This window comes from Engystomops pustulosus, chromosome 8, assembly GCF_040894005.1.
Source record: "Engystomops pustulosus chromosome 8, aEngPut4.maternal, whole genome shotgun sequence".
NCBI classification, from domain to species: domain Eukaryota; kingdom Metazoa; phylum Chordata; class Amphibia; order Anura; family Leptodactylidae; genus Engystomops; species Engystomops pustulosus.
The window spans coordinates 117,522,398-117,543,478 of record NC_092418.1 but is presented as its reverse complement, the minus strand read 5'-3'; the positions used below and the strand labels follow the sequence as shown (position 1 = coordinate 117,543,478).

Below are 21,081 nucleotides of genomic sequence, written 5' to 3'. Positions count from 1 at the left end.
TTAATATCAGACCCCAGACCAGTCCTCTGTACTAATATCAGACCCCAGACCAGTCCTCTGTACTAATATCAGACCCCATCCCAGTCCTTTGTACTAATATCAGACCCCAGACCCCAGTCCTCTGTACTAATATCAGACCCCATCCCAGTCCTTTGTACTAATATCAGACCCCAGACCAGTCCTCTGTACTAATATCAGACCCCAGACCAGTCCTCTGTACTAATATCAGACCCCAGACTAGTCCTCTGTACTAATATCAGACCCCAGACCAGTCCTCTGTACTAATATCAGACCCCAGACCCCAGACCAGTCCTCTGTTCTAATATCAGACCCCATCCCAGTCCTCTGTACTAATATCAGACCCCAGACCAGTCCTCTGTACTAATATCAGACCCCAGACCAGTCCTCTGTACTAATATCAGACCCCACACCAGTCCTCTGTACTAATATCAGACCCCATACCAGTCCTCTGTTCTAATATCAGACCCCATACCAGTCCTCTGTACTAATATCAGACCCCAGACCAGTCCTCTGTTCTAATATCAGACCCCATACCAGTCCTCTGTACTAATATCAGACCCCAGACCAGTCCTCTGTTCTAATATCAGACCCCATACCAGTCCTCTGTACTAATATCAGACCCCAGACCCCAGCCCAGTCCTCTGTACTAATATCAGACCCCAGACCCCAGACCAGTCCTCTGTACTAATATCAGACCCCAGACCAGTCCTCTGTACTAATATCAGACCCCAGACCAGTACTCTGTACTAATATCAGACCCCAGACCAGTCCTCTGTACTAATATCAGACCCCAGACCAGTCCTCTGTTCTAATATCAGACCCCATACCAGTCCTCTGTACTAATATCAGACCCCATACCAGTCCTCTGTACTAATATCAGACCCCATACCAGTCCTCTGTACTAATATCAGACCCCAAACCCCAGTCCTCTGTTCTAATATCAGACCCCATACCAGTCCTCTGTACTAATATCAGACCCCAGACCAGACCTCTGTACTAATATCAGACCCCATACCAGTCCTCTGTACTAATATCAGACCCCAGACCAGTCCTCTGTACTAATATCAGACCCCAGACCAGTCCTCTGTTCTAATATCAGACCCCAGACCAGTCCTCTGTACTAATATCAGACCCCAGACCAGTCCTCTGTACTAATATCAGACCCCAGACCACTCCTCTGTACTAATATCAGACCCCATCCCAGTCCTCTGTACTAATATCAGACCCCAGACCAGTCCTCTGTACTAATATCAGACCCCATCCCAGTCCTCTGTACTAATATCAGACCCCATACCAGTCCTCTGTTCTAATATCAGACCCCATACCAGTCCTCTGTACTAATATCAGACCCCATCCCAGTCCTCTGTACTAATATCAGACCCCAGACCAGTCCTCTGTACTAATATCAGACCCCATCCCAGTCCTCTGTACTAATATCAGACCCCATCCCAGTCCTCTGTTCTAATATCAGACCCCATACCAGTCCTCTGTATTAATATCAGACCCCAGACCCCAGCCTAGTCCCCTGTACTAATATCAGACTCCAGACCCCAGACCAGTCCTCTGTACTAATATCAGACCCCATACCAGTCCTCTGTTCTAATATCAGACCCCATACCAGTCCTCTGTACTAATATCAGACCCCAGACCAGTCCTCTGTACTAATATCAGACCCCAGACCAGTCCTCTGTACTAATATCAGACCCCAGACCAGTCCTCTGTTCTAATATCAGACCCCATACCAGTCCTCTGTACTAATATCAGACCCCAGACCCCAGCCTAGTCCCCTGTACTAATATCAGACCCCAGACCCCAGCCCAGTCCTCTGTACTAATATCAGACCCCATCCCAGTCCTCTGTACTAATATCAGACCCCAGTCCTCTGTTCTAATATCAGACCTCAGCCCAGTCCTCTGTGCTAATATCAGACCCCAGACCAGTCCTCTGTACTAATATCAGACCCCAGACCAGTCCTCTGTACTAATATCAGACCCCAGACCAGTCCTCTGTACTGATATCAGACCCCATACCAGTCCTCTGTACTAATATCAGACCCCAGACCCCAGCCTAGTCCCCTGTACTAATATCAGACCCCAGACCCCAGCCCAGTCCTCTGTACTAATATCAGACCCCATCCCAGTCCTCTGTACTAATATCAGACCCCAGTCCTCTGTTCTAATATCAGACCTCAGCCCAGTCCTCTGTGCTAATATCAGACCCCAGACCAGTCCTCTGTACTAATATCAGACCCCATACCAGTCCTCTGTACTAATATCAGACCCCAGACCAGTCCTCTGTACTGATATCAGAACCCAGACCAGTCCTCTGTACTAATATCAGACCCCAGACCAGTCCTCTGTACTAATATCAGACCCCAGACCAGTCCTCTGTAGTAATATCAGACCCCAGACCCCAGCCCAGTCCTCTTTACTAATATCAGACGCCAGCCCAGTCCTCTGTACTAATATCAGACCCCAGCCCAGTCCTCTGTACTAATATCAGACCCCATACCAGTCCTCTGTACTAATATCAGACCCCAGACCAGTCCTCTGTACTAATATCAGACCCCAGACCAGTCCTCTGTACTAATATCAGACCCCAGACCAATCCACTGTACTAATATCAGACCCCAGACCAGTCCTCTGTACTAATATCAGACCCCAGACCAGTCCTCTGTACTAATATCAGACCCCAGACCCCAGTCCTCTGTACTAATATCAGACCCCAGACCCCAGTCCTCTGTACTAATATCAGACCCCAGACCCCAGTCCTCTGTACTAATATCAGACCTCAGACACCAGTCCTCTGTACTAATATCAGACCCCAGACCAGTCCTCTGTACTAATATCAGACCCCAGACCAGTCCTCTGTACTAATATCAGACCCCAGACCAGTCCTCTGTAATAATATCAGACCGCATCCCAGTCCTCTGTACTAATATCAGACCCCACACCATTCCTCTGTACTAATATCAGACCCCATACCAGTCCTCTGTACTAATATCAGACCCCATCCCAGTCCTCTGTACTAATATCAGACCCCATCCCAGTCCTCTGTACTAATATCAGACCCCAGCCCAGTCCTCTGTACTAATATCAGACCCCAGCCCAGTCCTCTGTACAAATATCAGACCCCAGCCCAGTCCTCTGTACTAATATCAGACCCCATACCAGTCCTCTGTACTAATATCAGACCCCAGACCAGTCCTCTGTACTAATATCAGACCCCAGACCAGTCCTCTGTACTAATATCAGACCCTAGACAAATCCTCTGTACTAATATCAGACCCCAGACCAGTCCTCTGTACTAATATCAGACTACAGACCAGTCCTCTGTACTAATATCAGACCCCAGACCCCAGACCAGTCCTCTGTTCTAATATCAGACCCCATCCCAGTCCTCTGTACTAATATCAGACCCCAGACCAGTCCTCTGTACTAATATCAGACCCCAGACCCCAGTCCTCTGTACTAATATCAGACCCCATACCAGTCCCCTGTACTAATATCAGACCCCAGACCAGTCCTCTGTACTAATATCAGACCCCAGACCAGTCCTCTGTACTAATATCAGACCCCAGACCAGTCCTCTGTACTAATATCAGACCCCAGACCAGTCCTCTGTACTAATATCAGACCCCAGACCAGTCCTCTGTACTAATATCAGACCCCATCCCAGTCCTCTGTACTAATATCAGACCCCAGACCAGTCCTCTGTACTAATATCAGACCCCAGACCCCAGTCCTCTGTACTAATATCAGACCCCAGACCAGTCCCCTGTACTAATATCAGACCCCAGACCAGTCCTCTGTACTAATATCAGACCCCAGACCAGTCCCCTGTACTAATATCAGACCCCAGACCAGTCCTCTATATTAATATCAGACCCCAGACCAGTCCTCTGTACCAATATCAGACCCCAGACCCCAGCCCAGTCCTCTGTACTAATATCAGACCCCACACCAGTCCTCTGTACTAATATCAGACCCCAGACCAGTCCTCTGTACTAATATCAGACCCCATCCCAGTCCTCTGTACTAATATCAGACCCCAGACCGTGGCGGTCCCAGCAGTGACACGTGTGGGCTGTATGCTGTGGGTTGGTGGGAAAGACACAGAAAGTGATTCACGGGAGAGAGGAGCGAATGAGCAACCAAGCAGATGATCCGTGGTGAGAAGTAACTGAGAAGGCAATGACAAGTAGTGATGGAAGAGGCAGAGAATTAGGAGCGACACCAGAGGAGGGGGATGTGAAGGGACAGAGACAGCTGCCGCTGACGTGACACCGAGGCTCTCCTCCGAGTCAGAGGATCTGGGGGCTGTGATACCCGGCACCGGGGGGATATGCCCTGTATTAACTCTTCTATGTTTACCTATAAATTAAATCTCCCCCAAAGTCCGGCAAATATGACTCTTCTCTTCCTATTTTCACATAAGATAAGTCAAGTTTAGTGGTTGCAGGAGTAGTGTCACTTCAGACGCCCCTGTCTTTGATTTTTAGAATCTTAGAAATTTGCCTTTTCTGTCATATTAAAGATAAGAGACTCGCCTTTCACATCCCATCAAGTTTACAGATCCCTGAACTACAGAACTGGACATGCAGGCAGTTAAAAATAGCTGGCAACTGAATATTTATCTGCAGCTTGCTTTTCCTATCATGCATTTAGCTGTCTGTATCTCTGGCTCTTTGGCTCACAAATCCAGAAATGATGTGTAGCCTGATGTGATCTGAAAGATGAGATTCTTATCTTTAATATGACACCAGCAGCATGTTTATTGGTGCTATAGAACAGAAAATAGGGCCTTCTGAAGTGACCCTCCCCCTGCAAACATTAAACTTGACTCATCTCAGGTGAAACTAAAGGTGAGAAGAGTCATATTTGCCTGACTTTGGAGATTGTTTATAGGTAAGCGGGGAGATTTCACATAAAAGAGGGAATTGTAGAAAGGACATTTCATCCCCTACCTGAGGGCACTAGTAATTTAGTGGGGTAAAACCTGGTGAAAGGTTCTCTTTAAGGCTGCACTAAATGCTACAAGTCTATTCAGGATCGAGAAGTAAGACTCCAGTTAAGGCTGCAGGCATGTGGATACTTACAGCCATTGATGCTCTATTATGGGAAATATACAAATACTTGTGTTTCCCCGGATGGGATAAGGAAAAAGTTGTAAGACAGCCCCCTTAACATCAAGCATGAATTCAAGGAAGCCTAATGAAATGATGTGGGATTAAGCCAAACTCTGTTTAGTGTCCCTTTTACCTGTAATGACCATTGGATGTAACAGACCCCAGACCAGACCCCTAAATAAATATCAGAGGCCAAACCCGTTACCTGAGCAGCTCCATGCTGTAGCTATAAAGGCTGTTACACTGTGCAGCAGCAGGGAGGGTGAGACAGTGTAAAAGCCTTTGAAACCACAGCATGGAAGGGCTCCGGCAACACCTCCAGGAGCCTTTCTGGCTCATTAGCATAATTATAAAAGTTGATTTAGAAGGAAGGAGGCAGTGGATCTAATAGTAATGTCCCTGGTTTACCATGATGGATTGTGATGCTAGATTTCCTTTAAGGATGTCTCAGAATTCTACAATTTGCTTAGGAGACGACATACGTACAAAGGTTTCTCTTTATAACGTTCCATATGAATCTTGACCCTTCCATTTCTGGAGGCTTTTAAAAGTCACCCCCAATATGTTCCTATCTCCACCTTTACTAGTGTCCAAGGGCAATGGTGGAAAAGGCTCACAGTATGTGGACAGCATTCTGCAATAACAATATTATGTACATGAACCAGGAGGATTAGGATGTACACGTCTGTAAATTCCAAGCAGTCTTCCATAATATCATATCCCTGTGGGGTAAGCTGTAGGCTACTCCTAATGTAAACACATATAGGGGCAAATTTACTTACCCGGCCCATTCGCGATCCAGCGGCACGTTCTCTGCACAGGATTCGAGTCCGGCCGGGATTCATGAAGGCAGTTCCTCCGACGTCCACCAGGTGGCGCTGCTGCGCTGAAAGTCATCTCATCGCGCCGGAATGCACCACCTCGGACCAGGTGAAGGTAAGCGCTCCCCAAGCGACACTTTTTCGGTTTTTAAATGCGGCGGTTTTTCCGAAAACGTCAGGTTTTCGTTCGGCCACGCCCCCCGATTTCTGTCGCGCGCATGCCGGCGCCGATGCGCCACAATCCGATCGCGTGCGCCACAATCCCGGGGCAATTCGGGTACAATCGGCGCAAATCGGAAATATTCGGGTAACACGTCGGGAAAACGCGAATCGGGCCCTTAGTAAATGACCCCCATAATGTCTCCTCAGCTACAGCAATAGCAATTTCAATACATCTAATGGATCCAGAGGACATTTTCTTCCAGCCGGGAGCTGCCAAACATTCAGCCCGAAATTTACCAAAAACTGTAAATAAACTTCTCCCTGGATAAAATGTAAAGTGACAGCAGAAAATCTAAGCAAAATAAATTGTAATTAATGTCTGCCTTTCCTGCCAGTAAATGTAAGAGACAAAAAACTCCCCCCCCCTTCCCCCCCCCCCCCCTCTAATGTACAAATCCATAAGTACAAGACGTCTTCCATCCCTTCACTTCCCCAACTAGTTCAAGTCCATTTTTGGACAAATGCAGCAACACAAATACAAAACACAGAAAATCCATTAAGATACCATTACAAACCTGTACAAGGTACTCTCTAGGGTTTATTGAGTAGGTACCTGGTGATGGGTTCCCTTTAAAGAGGACCCGTCACCAGATTTTGACCACCCTGACTAACAGTACCTGCTCATAAAGGGTTACAAGTCCTCCCCATATCACCTAAAATTAGCTGCCAGTGGGACACTGTACCTTAATTAGAGATGTTTTTCTGATATGCAAATTAGCTGTTGTGACTCATGTCTGGTGTTTGTGACTCTTCTCTCTCTCAGGATGCCAGTGAGCCACGCCCCATTATTGTGACTGACGGCTCTGTGTCTCTTCACATCACTGCTCTGCCTCCTTGTACTTAGGGACCGTCTGCTAATATTCATCTACAGATAAAGCTATACAAGGCTGTATAGATGGGAAATATTTTGTAATTTTTTTTTTACACAGTGCCTTGTGTTACATTCCTGACGTGTGACCGTGACATCATCATACCTTTCCCTGTTTTATTGTTCATATTATTTGTGTAATTTGTGTTACTTCAAGTTTTCCCAGAAGTAAGGCCTCTTCCACACTAGCGTTGCGTTTCACGTCAGGGTGCAATGCGTGAAAAACTGACGTTTTTGGCTGCGTTTTTGTTCCATTTTTCCTTGGAGTAATTAGCGTTTTTGCGTTTTTCACGCGCGTGTTGTTAGCGTTTTTTAGCGTTTTCGGCGCATTTTTGACGCGCGAGTCAATGGGAGACTCGAGCATTTTTCAAAGGGACCATGGTTTGGGATTAAAATGTGTTATTTAATTGAAAAATAATGTCTTCTGATAATTTGCAAACATCTGCAATCTATTCTTCACTGTTCCCCGTGTATATTATCTCCCGACAATTTAGCAGATGTGAAGAACAGTGAAGAATAGAATAAAAACAGTGAACACAGTGAAAACAGGATCATTTAAGAGAAAAACACAGTGCAGAACACAGTGAAGAATAGATTACAGATGTTCGGCACATCTGCTTACTTGTCGGGAGATACGCGCGGAACGGTGCGTCAAATGCACGCGCAGAACTCGCGCGTGAAAAACGCCAGTGTGGAAGGGGCTTAAGAGGACAAAAACAGGATAATTTAGGATAATTGATTGGAGATTTTTATCTTTGAGGAAGTGCCCTTTAAGCAATGTTGGAGGTCAGCGAGAGCAGATACTGGATGCTGATGAGGGATGAGGATAGGGGGGGGGGATGAGCGTTTGTGATGACACAAATTCACGTCTGGAGGAATCCGCGGCCAGGAGCGTCAGGACTAGATTGGTCATCGCTGATACAGGCGCTAATTAATGTCCGGACAGCAATAGTCTCGCTCGCTACTTTCACTTGACACCGCGAAGATGCAAACTCTCTTAGCAGCCGACGGGAAATCAATATCTGTATTGACAGCTGTGTGTGATAGATAAGAGCGGAGAAAGACGCCTGTCAGCGGGGGGTGGGGGGGGGGAGGGGGGGAAGAGGGTCTGACACCAGCAGCAGATGCAGGGGCGACCGGATACACAGCGGAAATACAAGATGTATATGGGGGACTATGGGGGACATCAGCGGGGGGACATCGGATCACACTGATAGAACTGTAAAATATACCTAAGGCTCTGGTCACATATGGCTCAGACGTATAAAGCTGCACATTTCAGGAAAATAAACTTTCAGCTCCGCTTTACTTTCCCCCCTGCTATAAAGATCTTATCTTATCTGTAGCTGGAAGAGTAAGTCTCTGCACACTGCTGCTTGCCGACAGGAGGTGCCTGTGTCTGAGCTGGTCTTGTAATGCAGGTGGGAGGGGCAGGAGGCAGAGAGCACTGCAGTGTGCAGACAGGAGAAGCTATTCATGAGAAGAATCTGTCCTGCCCGACCATAGTGAGAGGATTTACGGTTGGATCCCGGGGCAACAGAAATTGTAAGCACCAGGACATGTTGGAATGACATCTGTGTATTTTTGTTAATAACAGTGAATTAGAGATGATCCATCTAGTTCTGTGGGGGGACAATGTGGTTAGATTATCAGGGCACAGGTGTATATGCACTTTCATCTGGCTTCTGACATTGTACTGACACATGTGTGTGTTATAGCTGAGATATAGAGCTGGAGAGTGTTATTATATTTTATATCCATCTCATGACTTTCATCTGTCTTATCTTGCTTTTTCTATGTGTCAGATACTAGTGAATGTTCAGAAGCAAAATACAAGTGTATATAAACCTTGCACCCTGATAATCTGAGCACATTGTCAGCACACAGCATCTCATAGTAGTACAGAGGAATCATGAAGGGTCTGATTAGGGAGTCCCCGCTCACACTCTGCAATCTTACACTGACCATTAGTGATGTGTCGTTCGCAAATGAGCCGGCTCATATTTGTGAACCACGTGAGCCGATCACTTAACCCCTAACTGGCTCACCACGCCCCCTTTAACCTGATACAATAGGGTTAAAAGTGGTGTGGAATGGTGTGACTGACTGACCAGCGGCTCCCTATTATGTATTTTATAGGGAGCCGTTCAGGAGCCAGAAGAGTCGAGCCGGCTTCTTAGTGAACGGAGCCCAATGAGCCGACTCACGTAATTGAGAGCCGTTATTCCCATCACTGAGTGATAGGAGCTAAAACAGCAATAACACTGAGTAACGTTGTAATGTAAGGGGTTAATATGATCTCTGTTGTATGATCATCACTAGGGGGTTGAGAGATTGAGAGAGAATTTTTTTTTCATGGGAAAACCCCTTTAATGTATTTGGCGCTCACCGTAAGAGGAACAAATGAGCGTCAGAATGTGGAACCAGATTCTAGAAGGACTTTGGGGGTTGGTAAACTTGGTTTTTGTTCCTATAATTATGCAAAAAATTGTCAAGAAAGTAGAAGTGCAGGAAAAGTGTCCGGATTAAAGATCTGCGGCCAAATTGAGTGTCGGAAAAGAAGCTGAATTGTGGCACCAACATAAAATAAATATGGTGCACATGGCGCAGCCCCCAGAAATAACCAATAATAAATGCACCCAGGGGCAGATTTACTTACCCGGTCCGTTCGTGATCCAGCGGTGCATTCTCTGCGGTGGATTCGGGTCCTGCCGGGATTCATTAGGGCAGTTCCTCCGACGTCCACCAGGTGGCGCTGCTGCGCTGAAGAGCATCGGAACGCACTGAAGGTCACCGGCCTATTCCTAGTGAAGGTAAGTGCAAGCTCCACGACAGTTTTTTTTTTTAATGCGGCGGTTTTTCCGAATCCGTCAGGTTTTCGTTCGGCCACGCCCCCCCAATTTCCGTCGCGTGCATGCCAGCGCCCATGCGCCACAATCCGTTCGCGTGCGCCAAAATCCCGGGGCAATTCACAGAAAATCGGCGCAAATCGGAAATATTCAGGTAACGCGTCGGGATAAACGCGAATCGGGCCCTTAGTGAATGACCCCCAATGTTTCTCAGTGGATGCATTACACCTGTCCTATTTCATTCTTTCTGCATTGATCTGTTTGGTTTCCTTGTTTCTTTTCAGTAATCGAGCTCCTGATTGTATGACATTTACACACATTTATCTTTGGTGTTTTGGTGGGTTTTTTTTTGGATACATAACATTTTTGGGATGTACGGAGTTAGATTTGAAGCAGCCTATGATCCGTGTTGAGGTGGTTTGTGCGTTCTTACTATACCTAACACCGTTTTCAGTCTGTAATTGAGTTGCATTTGACGCCACATCATCATTGAGCATTTATGGGAAGCCACGGGGCGCAGCCACGTGAGCTGATATCTTCTTCTCTAGTACAATCCTGTATTATAATAGAAGATAACCAAGAGCTACAGTCAGAGGCGTCACATTATAGAGCAGTGATGGCGAACCTTTTAGCAGCCGAGTGCCCAAAAAGTAACCTAAAACCCCCCTTATTTATCGCGAGGTGCCAACCAAACATTAGAGCAGTAACTTATTGCTCCCTGTTCTTCAACAACTTTCAATCATATTGACCTCCTGAGGGCAGCAACACAGTAGAAAGATGGAAAATTTGCATCATTTTAGCTTCTATCCAGTGTCCCTCTGTACACAGAGAATCGTGGGACCAGCAGGAGGTCCTCCAAAGATAATTCGGCCCCATCCACTCATTCTCCCTCTTCCTACAGTCCCAAGTAGTGAAGTAACAAGTAAGTATCACTTTAATATAGGACCGAAAGCCTCATCTTTTAAGTTTCTTGGAGCTTAAGGAAGATTCTTTGAGTTCTGTCTGGTGCGCTGGGGCGATGGCCCGGGCGCCCACAGAAAGGGCTCTGAGTGCCGCCTCTGGCACCCGTGCCATAGGTTCACCACCACTGTTATAGAGTCTGTAGCACTGCTGGATTCTTAGCATAGAGGATCTCTATGGTGGGGTAGCTGTAGGGGATCTCTATGGTGGGGTAGCTGGTAGTATAGGGGATCTCTATGGTGGGGTAGCTGGTAGCATAGGGGATCTCTATGGTGGGGTAGCTGGTAGTATAGAGGATCTCTATGGTGGGGTAGCTGTAGGGGATCTCTATGGTGGGGTAGCTGGTAGCATAGGGAATCTCTATGGAGGGGTAGCTGTAGGGGATCTCTATGGTGGGGTAGCTGGTAGTATAGGGAATCTCTATGGTGGGGTAGCTGGTAGTATAGGGAATCTCTATGGTGGGGTAGCTGGTAGTATAGGGCATCTATATGGTGGGGTAGCTGGTAGCATAGGGAATCTCTATGGTGGGGTAGCTGGTAGTATAGGGGATCTCTATGGTGGGGTAGCTGTAGGGGATCTCTATGGTGGGGTAGCTGTAGGGGATCTCTATGGTGGGGTAGCTGGTAGTATAGGGAATCTCTATGGTGGGGTAGCTGGTAGTATAGGGTATCTATATGGTGGGGTAGCTGGTAGCATAGGGAATCTCTATGGTGGGGTAGCTGGTAGTATAGAGGATCTCTATGGTGGGGTAGCTGTAGGGGATCTCTATGGTGGGGTAGCTGGTAGCATAGGGAATCTCTATGGAGGGGTAGCTGTAGGGGATCTCTATGGTGGGGTAGCTGGTAGCATAGGGAATCTCTATGGAGGGGTAGCTGTAGGGGATCTCTATGGTGGGGTAGCTGGTAGTATAGGGAATCTCTATGGTGGGGTAGCTGGTAGCATAGGGAATCTCTATGGTGGGGTAGCTGGTAGTATAGGTGATCTCTATGGTGGGGTAGCTGGTAGCATAGGTGATCTCTATGGTGGGGTAGCTGTAGGGGATCTCTATGGTGGGGTAGCTGTAGGGGATCTCTATGGTGGGGTAGCTGTAGGGGATCTCTATGGTGGGGTAGCTGTAGGGGATCTCTATGGTGGGGTAGCTGTAGGGGATCTCTATGGTGGGGTAGCTGGTAGTATAGGGAATCTCTATGGTGGGGTAGCTGGTAGTATAGGGTATCTATATGGTGGGGTAGCTGGTAGCATAGGGAATCTCTATGGTGGGGTAGCTGGTAGTATAGGGGATCTCTATGGTGGGGTAGCTGTAGGGGATCTCTATGGTGGGGTAGCTGTAGGGGATCTCTATGGTGGGGTAGCTGGTAGTATAGGGAATCTCTATGGTGGGGTAGCTGGTAGTATAGGGTATCTATATGGTGGGGTAGCTGGTAGCATAGGGAATCTCTATGGTGGGGTAGCTGGTAGTATAGGGAATCTCTATGGTGGGGTAGCTGGTAGTATAGGGGATCTCTATGGTGGGGTAGCTGGTAGCATAGGGGATCTCTATGGTGGGGTAGCTGGTAGCATAGGGGATCTCTATGGTGGGGTAGCTGGTAGTATAGGGGATCTCTATGGTGGGGTAGCTGGTAGCATAGGGGATCTCTATGGTGGGGTAGCTGGTAGTATAGGGGATCTCTATGGTGGGGTAGCTGGTAGCATAGGGGATCTCTATGGTGGGGTAGCTGGTAGCATAGGGGATCTCTATGGTGGGGTAGCTGGTAGCATAGGGAATCTCTATGGTGGGGTAGCTGGTAGTATAGGGGATCTATATGGTGGGGTAGCTGGTAGCATAGGTGATCTCTATGGTGGGATAGATGGTAGCATTGGGGATCACACTGCTGTGCTTTCTACAGCCAGTGTTAGGTATTTCCCTTGATGGGAAATCATAATTTTGTGTATGTTGTTAGTAGCAGCAGGACTGTGAAATATGGATTCAACTGTAGTATTCAACTGGAAACCTTCTACAACTTTTACACCTAACAGAAAGGGGATGTAAAGCATTTCAATGTCCCTGGGCGACAGAGCCTCAGTGGCCCCTTTGCAGTGAACTTACATGGTGGCATTAAAAATTCAGAAACTAAAATGTTCCATAGTTTATCATACTAAACAACCCATCATGGTTATTTTATATAAAGCCCCCTCACCCCCTAAGGATTCATTAGATACAGCCCCCACATCCCACATGGATTCATTAGATACAGCCCCCGTCACTCCCATGGATTTCTTATGTACAGCCATATGTGGGCCCCCCCAGCAGCACTGGGCCCCGGCACTTGCCCAGGTGTGCCCAGTGCTGGAGCCGTACCCGCAATCAGCTAAGTGCACAGCAGTCTTGTCCCTAACTGTGTAAGGGATAATACCAAACACTTGCTGCACAGAGAATAGCAGTGTGAGGACAGAGAAGATACTGTACAATACTGGAGTATAAATCCATACATCACAGTCCTGCTTCTACTAGCAGCACACATAAAGGTAGAATTACACATCTCTCCAGGGACAATCCATAACACTGGCTGCAGAGAGCACAGAGCACAGCAGTGTGAGGTCTGATTACACATCTCTCCAGGGACAATCTATAACACTGGCTGCAGAGAGCACAGAGCACAGCAGTGTGAGGTCTGATTACACATCTCTCCAGGGACAATACATAACACTGGCTGCAGAGAGCACAGAGCACAGCAGTGTGAGGTCTGATTACACATCTCTCCAGGGACAATACATAACACTGGCTGCAGAGAGCACAGAGCACAGCAGTGTGAGGTCTGATTACACATCTCTCCAGGGACAATGCATTACACTGGCTGCAGAGAGCACAGAGCACAGCAGTGTGAGGTCTGATTACACATCTCTCCAGGGACAATCTATAACACTGGCTGCAGAGAGCACAGAGCACAGCAGTGTGAGGTCTGATTACACATCTCTCCAGGGACAATACATAACACTGGCTGCAGAGAGCACAGAGCACAGCAGTGTGAGGTCTGATTACACATCTCTCCAGGGACAATCCATAACACTGGCTGCAGAGAGCACAGAGCACAGCAGTGTGAGGTCTGATTACACATCTCTCCAGGGACAATCCATAACACTGGCTGCAGAAAGCACAGAGCACAGCAGTGTGAGTACTGATTACACATCTCTCCAGGGACAATACATAACACTGGCTGCAGTCTGTACCGTCCGGGTCCCTTCAAATCAATTTTACATTTTGAGAAAGGTTTTGTGAATCAAGTTTAAAAATTGAAGGAAAAACATGAAGAATTTCCTTGCTTTATGCACCTGATCAGATGTTCCTATGAGCTATGAGCATAGTACAGGGCGCTGTATTCTGGTCACACCTTGTACTGGGCTATTGACACATTAAGGATTATAAAGTGTTACATTTGTAGCAGTTCTTATACGTCACATGGTATAACATCGTGTATATAATGTAGTAGTAGAATTTACATAGGACTGCAGGTAAATATGAGATACTCAGCTGTGCTACAATAGTGTTACTGTATCCATAGGACCCAAAGCATAAATCCTCTGATCACACTACATGATTGGTCCTGATGGAAGTTTAACCCTTGCAGTGTGACGTCAGCATCAGCTCACTGCTGCCATGCCCATGCATTGGTTGTAGGGTGCAGACGCCATGGAGGATGCTGAAGTTCAGATGCCAGTCTTCTCAGTGGTCCAGCATTAGGCAGCATTTCCTCACAAACCTCTTCTAAGCCATGCACTTCTTTCAATCTCTCCTCCCTTGCTCGCTCCCATCTCCGCACCCTCCCCTTCTCTCTCCATCCCCCATCCCTCCCCCTGGCTCTCAATGCATTGTATTCCTGACTTGGCTCCTGCTTTGGGAGCGGCAGGAATACAATTAGTGGTTACCAGGATTTGACATCTATCGATCCGGCCGCCTGGACCCTCACATCCACTTCCATTCCTCCGTCTCTACCTGAGGACGGGAGGGACCCCTTTCTTGCAAGGCTGCATCAGGAACCAAGGAAGTATAGAAGAGCCTTATCCGGGGGAGGGGGGTCCCTGCTTATCACCCCCATTCTTAGACATGAAGAAGAGTTGGATCAAAAGACGCTCTCAGGTAAGAAGGGAGGAGAGAGGGGAGGGAGGATTGATGAATGGAGGAGGGGACTGGTGTTTATGGGATAGACATGGCTTGGGAAAATAGGTAGGATATAGAGGTGATTAACATCAGTCCAAGTAAATAGATAGATACTGATCCAACAAATCCTAAACCCTATAGATGCCATGATGTAATGTCAAATTCCTCTACAAACCCCATATAACCACTGTATCCTCCGATCCCAACCACACAAGGAGTCCACCAACTATGGACCCAACTATCCAGACCCTTCCACACTTTCTGCACCTTCCATGCACCATTGCATGATGTCTCCACCACCCAACACCCATGGCAGACACTGGTTACCTAATGTTCACGTCTGGAGCTTATACTTCATAAGTCTCATTCCCCAATAAGGTCCATTACAGCCCAATGTGGATCAATAATCAGGGATCAATATCCCATAGATGTAGATCATAGAGGAGAGGTTGTTACTGGAGTTGTCACTGGTTGTACGGACTGGTCATTGTCTGATGAACTTTCCAGCCGAGGATGAGTTACTATTGGTAATTACACTTGGGTATCTTTAGCTTCTTATACTATGATTGCCTAAACTGGCCCCCAGGGGACGTCACACAGTGGCCTCCATGTACTCAGCTCTTGGGACAAGCTGTGTAGATTGAGTCCTAAAAATGGCCACATTCTCAGCCCCAACCTTGAGGGGACCACTTTGGGTAAATTGCACTATGAGAAACTACAAACTATCCAAGTTTTTAGTATTCTATGTATACGTATTGGGTGCAATTCCCCGTTCAATCCATGGAGACAGATGAGCGCCGTCTCCCTCAAGTCCTGATATCCAGATGTCTATCAGCTCTAGACGACAGCTTGATAAAGTTGCATGTCTGCGCGTTGTACGGAGAGGAGATGTATATGGATCACAGTGATCGCTCATTAACAGGACGAGGCAGATCTTTATCAATAAACCTTGTCCTCCTGAGAATTGATCCTGGAAAGGCTTCGCACTCCATAGACACCCAATGATCTGTTGAAGGGGGTCCCCTAAATGATTATCTAAGCATATCTATGGTCTCCTTATATGAACAGTAACTTCATAGGGGTCAATTTACTAAGTGAGACGCGTCAGGAGAGGTGGCAGGTCCTCTGTAAGGGCAAATGGGACAGAAAAATAAATAATTTAAAAAAACTTAAGATTCTTAAAGATCTTGTTCCCCCCAGTGTAACATCTGCAAAGAATAACCGTGATCCTTAAAGGGATATTATAGGACATATTTTTAAACTATTTTATCCTTAATTAGGTCATTATTACAGTATCTGAATGACAGGGGTCTGACTCCCCCAGGGCCCCCAGCTGCCTCTACATCACAGTCCTGTATGGGTGACACACTCCTTGTAGTTCAGTCCCATTTAAAGGAAATCTACTATAAAAGTCCATCATGATAAACCAGGGGCATTTCTCATAGATCCAGGCACCGGGACTCTCCTTCCTTCTAACATCAAAATTTTAGAAATTTTACTAATAAGTTAGAAGGAACCCTCTGTGCTGTAGCTTCACAGGTTGTTACACTGTCTCCCCATCCCCTTGCATTCTCAGCACTTCCCTCCTCCTGTAATATCACACAGTGGGAGGGGAAAGTGCTTTTGCATAGTGTAACAGCCTGTGAAGCTGCAGCACAGAGGGGCCGTGGTAACATCTCTCAGAGCCCTTCTGGCTCATTAGTATCAATTTAAACATAGGAGATCATGGGTAAGAAATATAAGAAGATTATCACAGTCCTGGTGCCCAAATCTATGAGTAGTGTCCCTGGTTTATCAGGATGGATTATGATGGGAGATTTCCTTTAAGTGAACCATTAAGAATGTCCATTATACAATGCACAATGCTTTGCTCTACAGACTGTAAAGGAGACTCAGCACTTCACTAAACAGTTCTGGTTCTGATAACAATTACCGATCCGAAGATGGGGGATCAATAAAACATTTCCTGTAATATCCCTTTAAGAGTGTCCTACCAATTATCTTCCTGTCCCAGCAGTGATATCACTAGACATTGCTAATCTCTGGCGGAGGACAGATGTCACTCTTGTCCAGGGGTGCATGTGGATATCTAGAGATGGAGGGGACACTTATCTGGGAGTCTATAGACAAGGCTGGAGTGAGTGCTGTCCCGTGGTTGAGTGATGGCGTGGCTGACAGTGGATGAACATATCATTGGGGCTTATGTATTAGGAGAAGATAGAAAGTGGCGCTGAATCAGCGGGGAACAGTTACCAAGGAGTTTGTAAAAATAACACCTGGAGACGATGAGACGCGCGCCTGCCGAGAATAGATATCTGAGAGTTCAGACAAATGTTACCTGGGAAGGAAGGTGTCTAGGAAGATGCTGAGATCCGAGGACAGATATTGTCCCCCTGACAGGCCAAACAGAGACCCTCATAATCCCAGGCTGCGTCCGGTATCATAGACTAACAAAGGATAGATACATGTTACTCATCTCAGGAAGGACACAAGGGGATTGTCCTCACACTGCTGTGCTCTTAGCGCTCTGCTTTGAACATGTCCCCAATCCTTTCCCTCTGGTATCGTATTTAATCCAAAACCTGCTGTAGAGGGGGGCTCAATACAGATGGTCCCCGGGTTACATACAAGATAGCGTCCGTAGGTTTGTTCTTAAGTTGAATTTGTATGTAAGTCAAAACTGTATATTTTATAATGGTAGAGTTTCCAAATTTTTTGCTATCATTAGACCAGGGATTATCAATAAAGCTTCATTACAAACACCTTACAGCTGATCAGTGCAGCCTGGGACTAAAGTAACATCCAGAGAGGTCACCAGAGGTCATAAAGGGAACGCCTGTACACAGAGCTAAGAGCACAGCAGTGTGAGCACACCCCCCTCTCAGTGCACTGGGAGAAGCTTAGAATATTAATTGTTGTTGTTGCTCCTAAAAAAGGTATAATTACACATCTCTCCAGGGACCATAACTCAAACTGTCTGCAGAGAGCACAGAGCGCAGCAGTGTGAGGACAAACCTCCGGTCCACTTGGAGAAGCTACGGTACAGAAATATTGATCCTTTATTAGTTATTAGTACTGCTGCTACTAATAACATACAAAGGTATAATTACACATCTCTCCAGGGACGATTCCGAACTTCCTGCTGCTTTTTTACATGGCGCTGCCCTCTGGCAGACTGGGTGCTGTCACACAGGATACTTTGGGACCATTAGTTCTCTTTTCCTTCCATGATTGGACCAGTACTATGAATGATGCATTATAGTTGGTGGTCCTGGTATCCATTTTGCATCGATGTCCATGAGTTAAAAGTTATAACTCTGATAAATGCAGTGGGGTGGCCCATGTCCCGGAACAAAGCTGGCGCTGCTAAATTATTTGAACTAATTCTTATCCCCATAGACCACAGAATCAGATAGGAAATGTGTGAAGGAGGGGCTAATATTTTGCAGCCTATAGGACTCTTGTGATGTCATGAATCTCAGATTAATAACTAATAACAGCCTTTCAGGATTTTTGGAATGACAATGATCCCCCCTGTCTGCAGACACATTTTTCCATCACTTGGCATATCCGTCTGCTGCCAGTGATCCCGACCAAGTCTTCATCCAGCAGGGACCGGATATGCAGGAAAGATATTAAAAGGTGAATATTAACCCTTCTATACACCCAGACAAATCTATTACAGCTTCATCCCACCACCGAGCATTACCTTATAAAGGATCTGGAGCATATAGATACATACACTCACCGGCCACTTTATTATGTACACCTGTCCAACTGCTCGTTAACACTTAATTTCTAATCAGCCAATCACATGGCGGCAACTCAGTGCATTTAGGCATGTAGACATGGTCAAGACAATCTCCTGCAGTTCTCCCGAGCATCAGTATGGGGAAGAAAGGTGATTTGTGGCCTTTGAACGTGGCATGGTTGTTGGTGCCAGAAGGGCTGGTCTGAGTATTTCAGAAACTGCTGATCTACTGGGATTTTCACGCACAACCATCTCTAGGGTTTACAGAGAATGGTCAGAAAAAGAAAAAACATCCAGTGAGCGGCAGTTCTGTGGGCGGAAATGCCTTGTTGATGCCAGAGGTCAGAGGAGAATGGGCAGACTGGTTCCAGCTGATAGAAAGGCAACAGTGACTCAAATCGCCACCCGATACAACCAAGGTAGGCAGAAGAGCATCTCTGAACGCACAGTACGTCCAACTTTGAGGCAGATGGGCTACAGCAGCAGAAGACCACACCGGGTGCCACTCCTTTCAGCTAAGAACAGGAAACAATTTGTCCAAACTCATCGAAATTGGACATTAGAAGATTGGAAAAACGTTGCCTGGTCTGATGAGTCTCGATTTCTGCTGCGACATTCGGATGGTAGGGTCAGAATTTGGCATCAACAACATGAAAGCATGGATCCATCCTGCCTTGTATCAGCGGCTCAGGCTGGTGGTGCTGGTGTCATGGATCCATCCTGCCTTGTATCAGCGGCTCAGGCTGGTGGTGCTGGTGTCATGGATCCATCCTGCCTTGTATCAGCGGCTCAGGCTGGTGGTGGTGGTGTCATGGATCCATCCTGCCTTGTATCAGCGGCTCAGGCTGGTGGTGGTGGTGTCATGGATCCATCCTGCCTTGTATCAGCGGCTCAGGCTGGTGGTGCTGGTGTCATGGATCCATCCTGCCTTGTATCAGCGGGTCAGGCTGGTGCTGGTGGTGTCATGGATCCATCCCGCCTTGTATCAGCGGGTCAGGCTGGTGGTGGTGGTGTCATGGATCCATCCTGCCTTGTATCAGCGGGTCAGGCTGGTGGTGGTGGTGTCATGGATCCATCCTGCCTTGTATCAGCGGGTCAGGCTGGTGGTGGTGGTGTCATGGATCCATCCTGCCTTGTATCAGCGGCTCAGGCTGGTGGTGGTGGTGTCATGGATCCATCCTGCCTTGTATCAGCGGGTCAGGCTGGTGGTGGTGGTGTCATGGATCCATCCTGCCTTGTATCAGCGGCTCAGGCTGGTGGTGGTGGTGTCATGGATCCATCCTGCCTTGTATCAGCGGGTCAGGCTGGTGGTGGTGGTGTCATGGATCCATCCTGCCTTGTATCAGCGGCTCAGGCTGGTGGTGGTGGTGTCATGGATCCATCCTGCCTTGTATCAGCGGGTCAGGCTGGTGGTGGTGGTGTCATGGATCCATCCTGCCTTGTATCAGCGGGTCAGGCTGGTGGTGGTGGTGTCATGGATCCATCCTGCCTTGTATCAGCGGCTCAGGCTGGTGGTGGTGGTGTCATGGATCCATCCTGCCTTGTATCAGCGGGTCAGGCTGGTGGTGGTGGTGTCATGGTGTCTTTGGGCCCCTTGGTACAACGCCACAGCCTACCTGAGTATTGTTGCTGCCCATGTCCATCCCTTTATGAGCACAATGTACCCTGTAACATCTGATGGCTACTTTCAGCAGGATAATGCGCCATGTCATAAAGCTGGAACATCTCAGACTGGTTTCTTGAACATGACAATGAGGTCACTGGACACAAATGGCCTCCACAGTCACCAGATCTCAATCCAATAGAGCATCTTTGGGATGTGGTGGACCGGGAGATTCGCATCATGGATGTGCAGACGACAAATCTGCGGCAACTGTGTGATGCCATCATGTCACTATGGAGCAAAATCTCTGAGGAGCTTCCAGCACCTTGTTGAATCTATGCCACGAAGAATTGAGGCAGTTCTGAAGGCAAAAGGGGGTCCAACCCGTTACTAGCATGGTGGACCTAATAAAGTGGCCGGTGAGTGTATAATGTCCTGTACACCTAGACCTGTAGCTATGACAAGGGAGGACCAGCTACATCTAGGTCTTTATCTATGACAAGGGGACATCACCTATACCTAGACCTGTATCTATGAGGAGGGGGCGTCCTCTACACCTTGACCTGAAGGGGGCGTCTTCTATACCTAGACCTGTATCTATGAGGAGGGGTTGTCCTCTACACCCAGGCCTGTAACTATGACATGTAGTTGTCCTCTACACCCAGGTGTCCACAGTGTAATGATATCATATAATTTGGGAACTAGACTCTAGGGATGGAAGGC

At 47.3% G+C, this 21,081-nt stretch overlaps 1 protein-coding gene across 6 annotated transcripts in view; it reads left to right on the top strand.

The window, feature by feature from the left end:
- SPEG (striated muscle enriched protein kinase) overlaps positions 1–21,081 on the top strand; it is a 201,723-nt gene that overhangs the window by 64,007 nt on the left and 116,635 nt on the right. For 2 of the 6 annotated variants that reach the window (XM_072122368.1, XM_072122367.1), the window contains exon 1: positions 14,531–14,983. The exons of the other annotated variants lie outside the window; for them this stretch is intronic. In XM_072122368.1, the coding sequence (XP_071978469.1) occupies positions 14,951–14,983 (33 nt within the window). In that variant the 5' untranslated portion in view covers positions 14,531–14,950. Of the gene's footprint in view, positions 1–14,530; positions 14,984–21,081 lie in introns of those variants that run through there. 6 annotated transcript variants of the gene reach the window in all.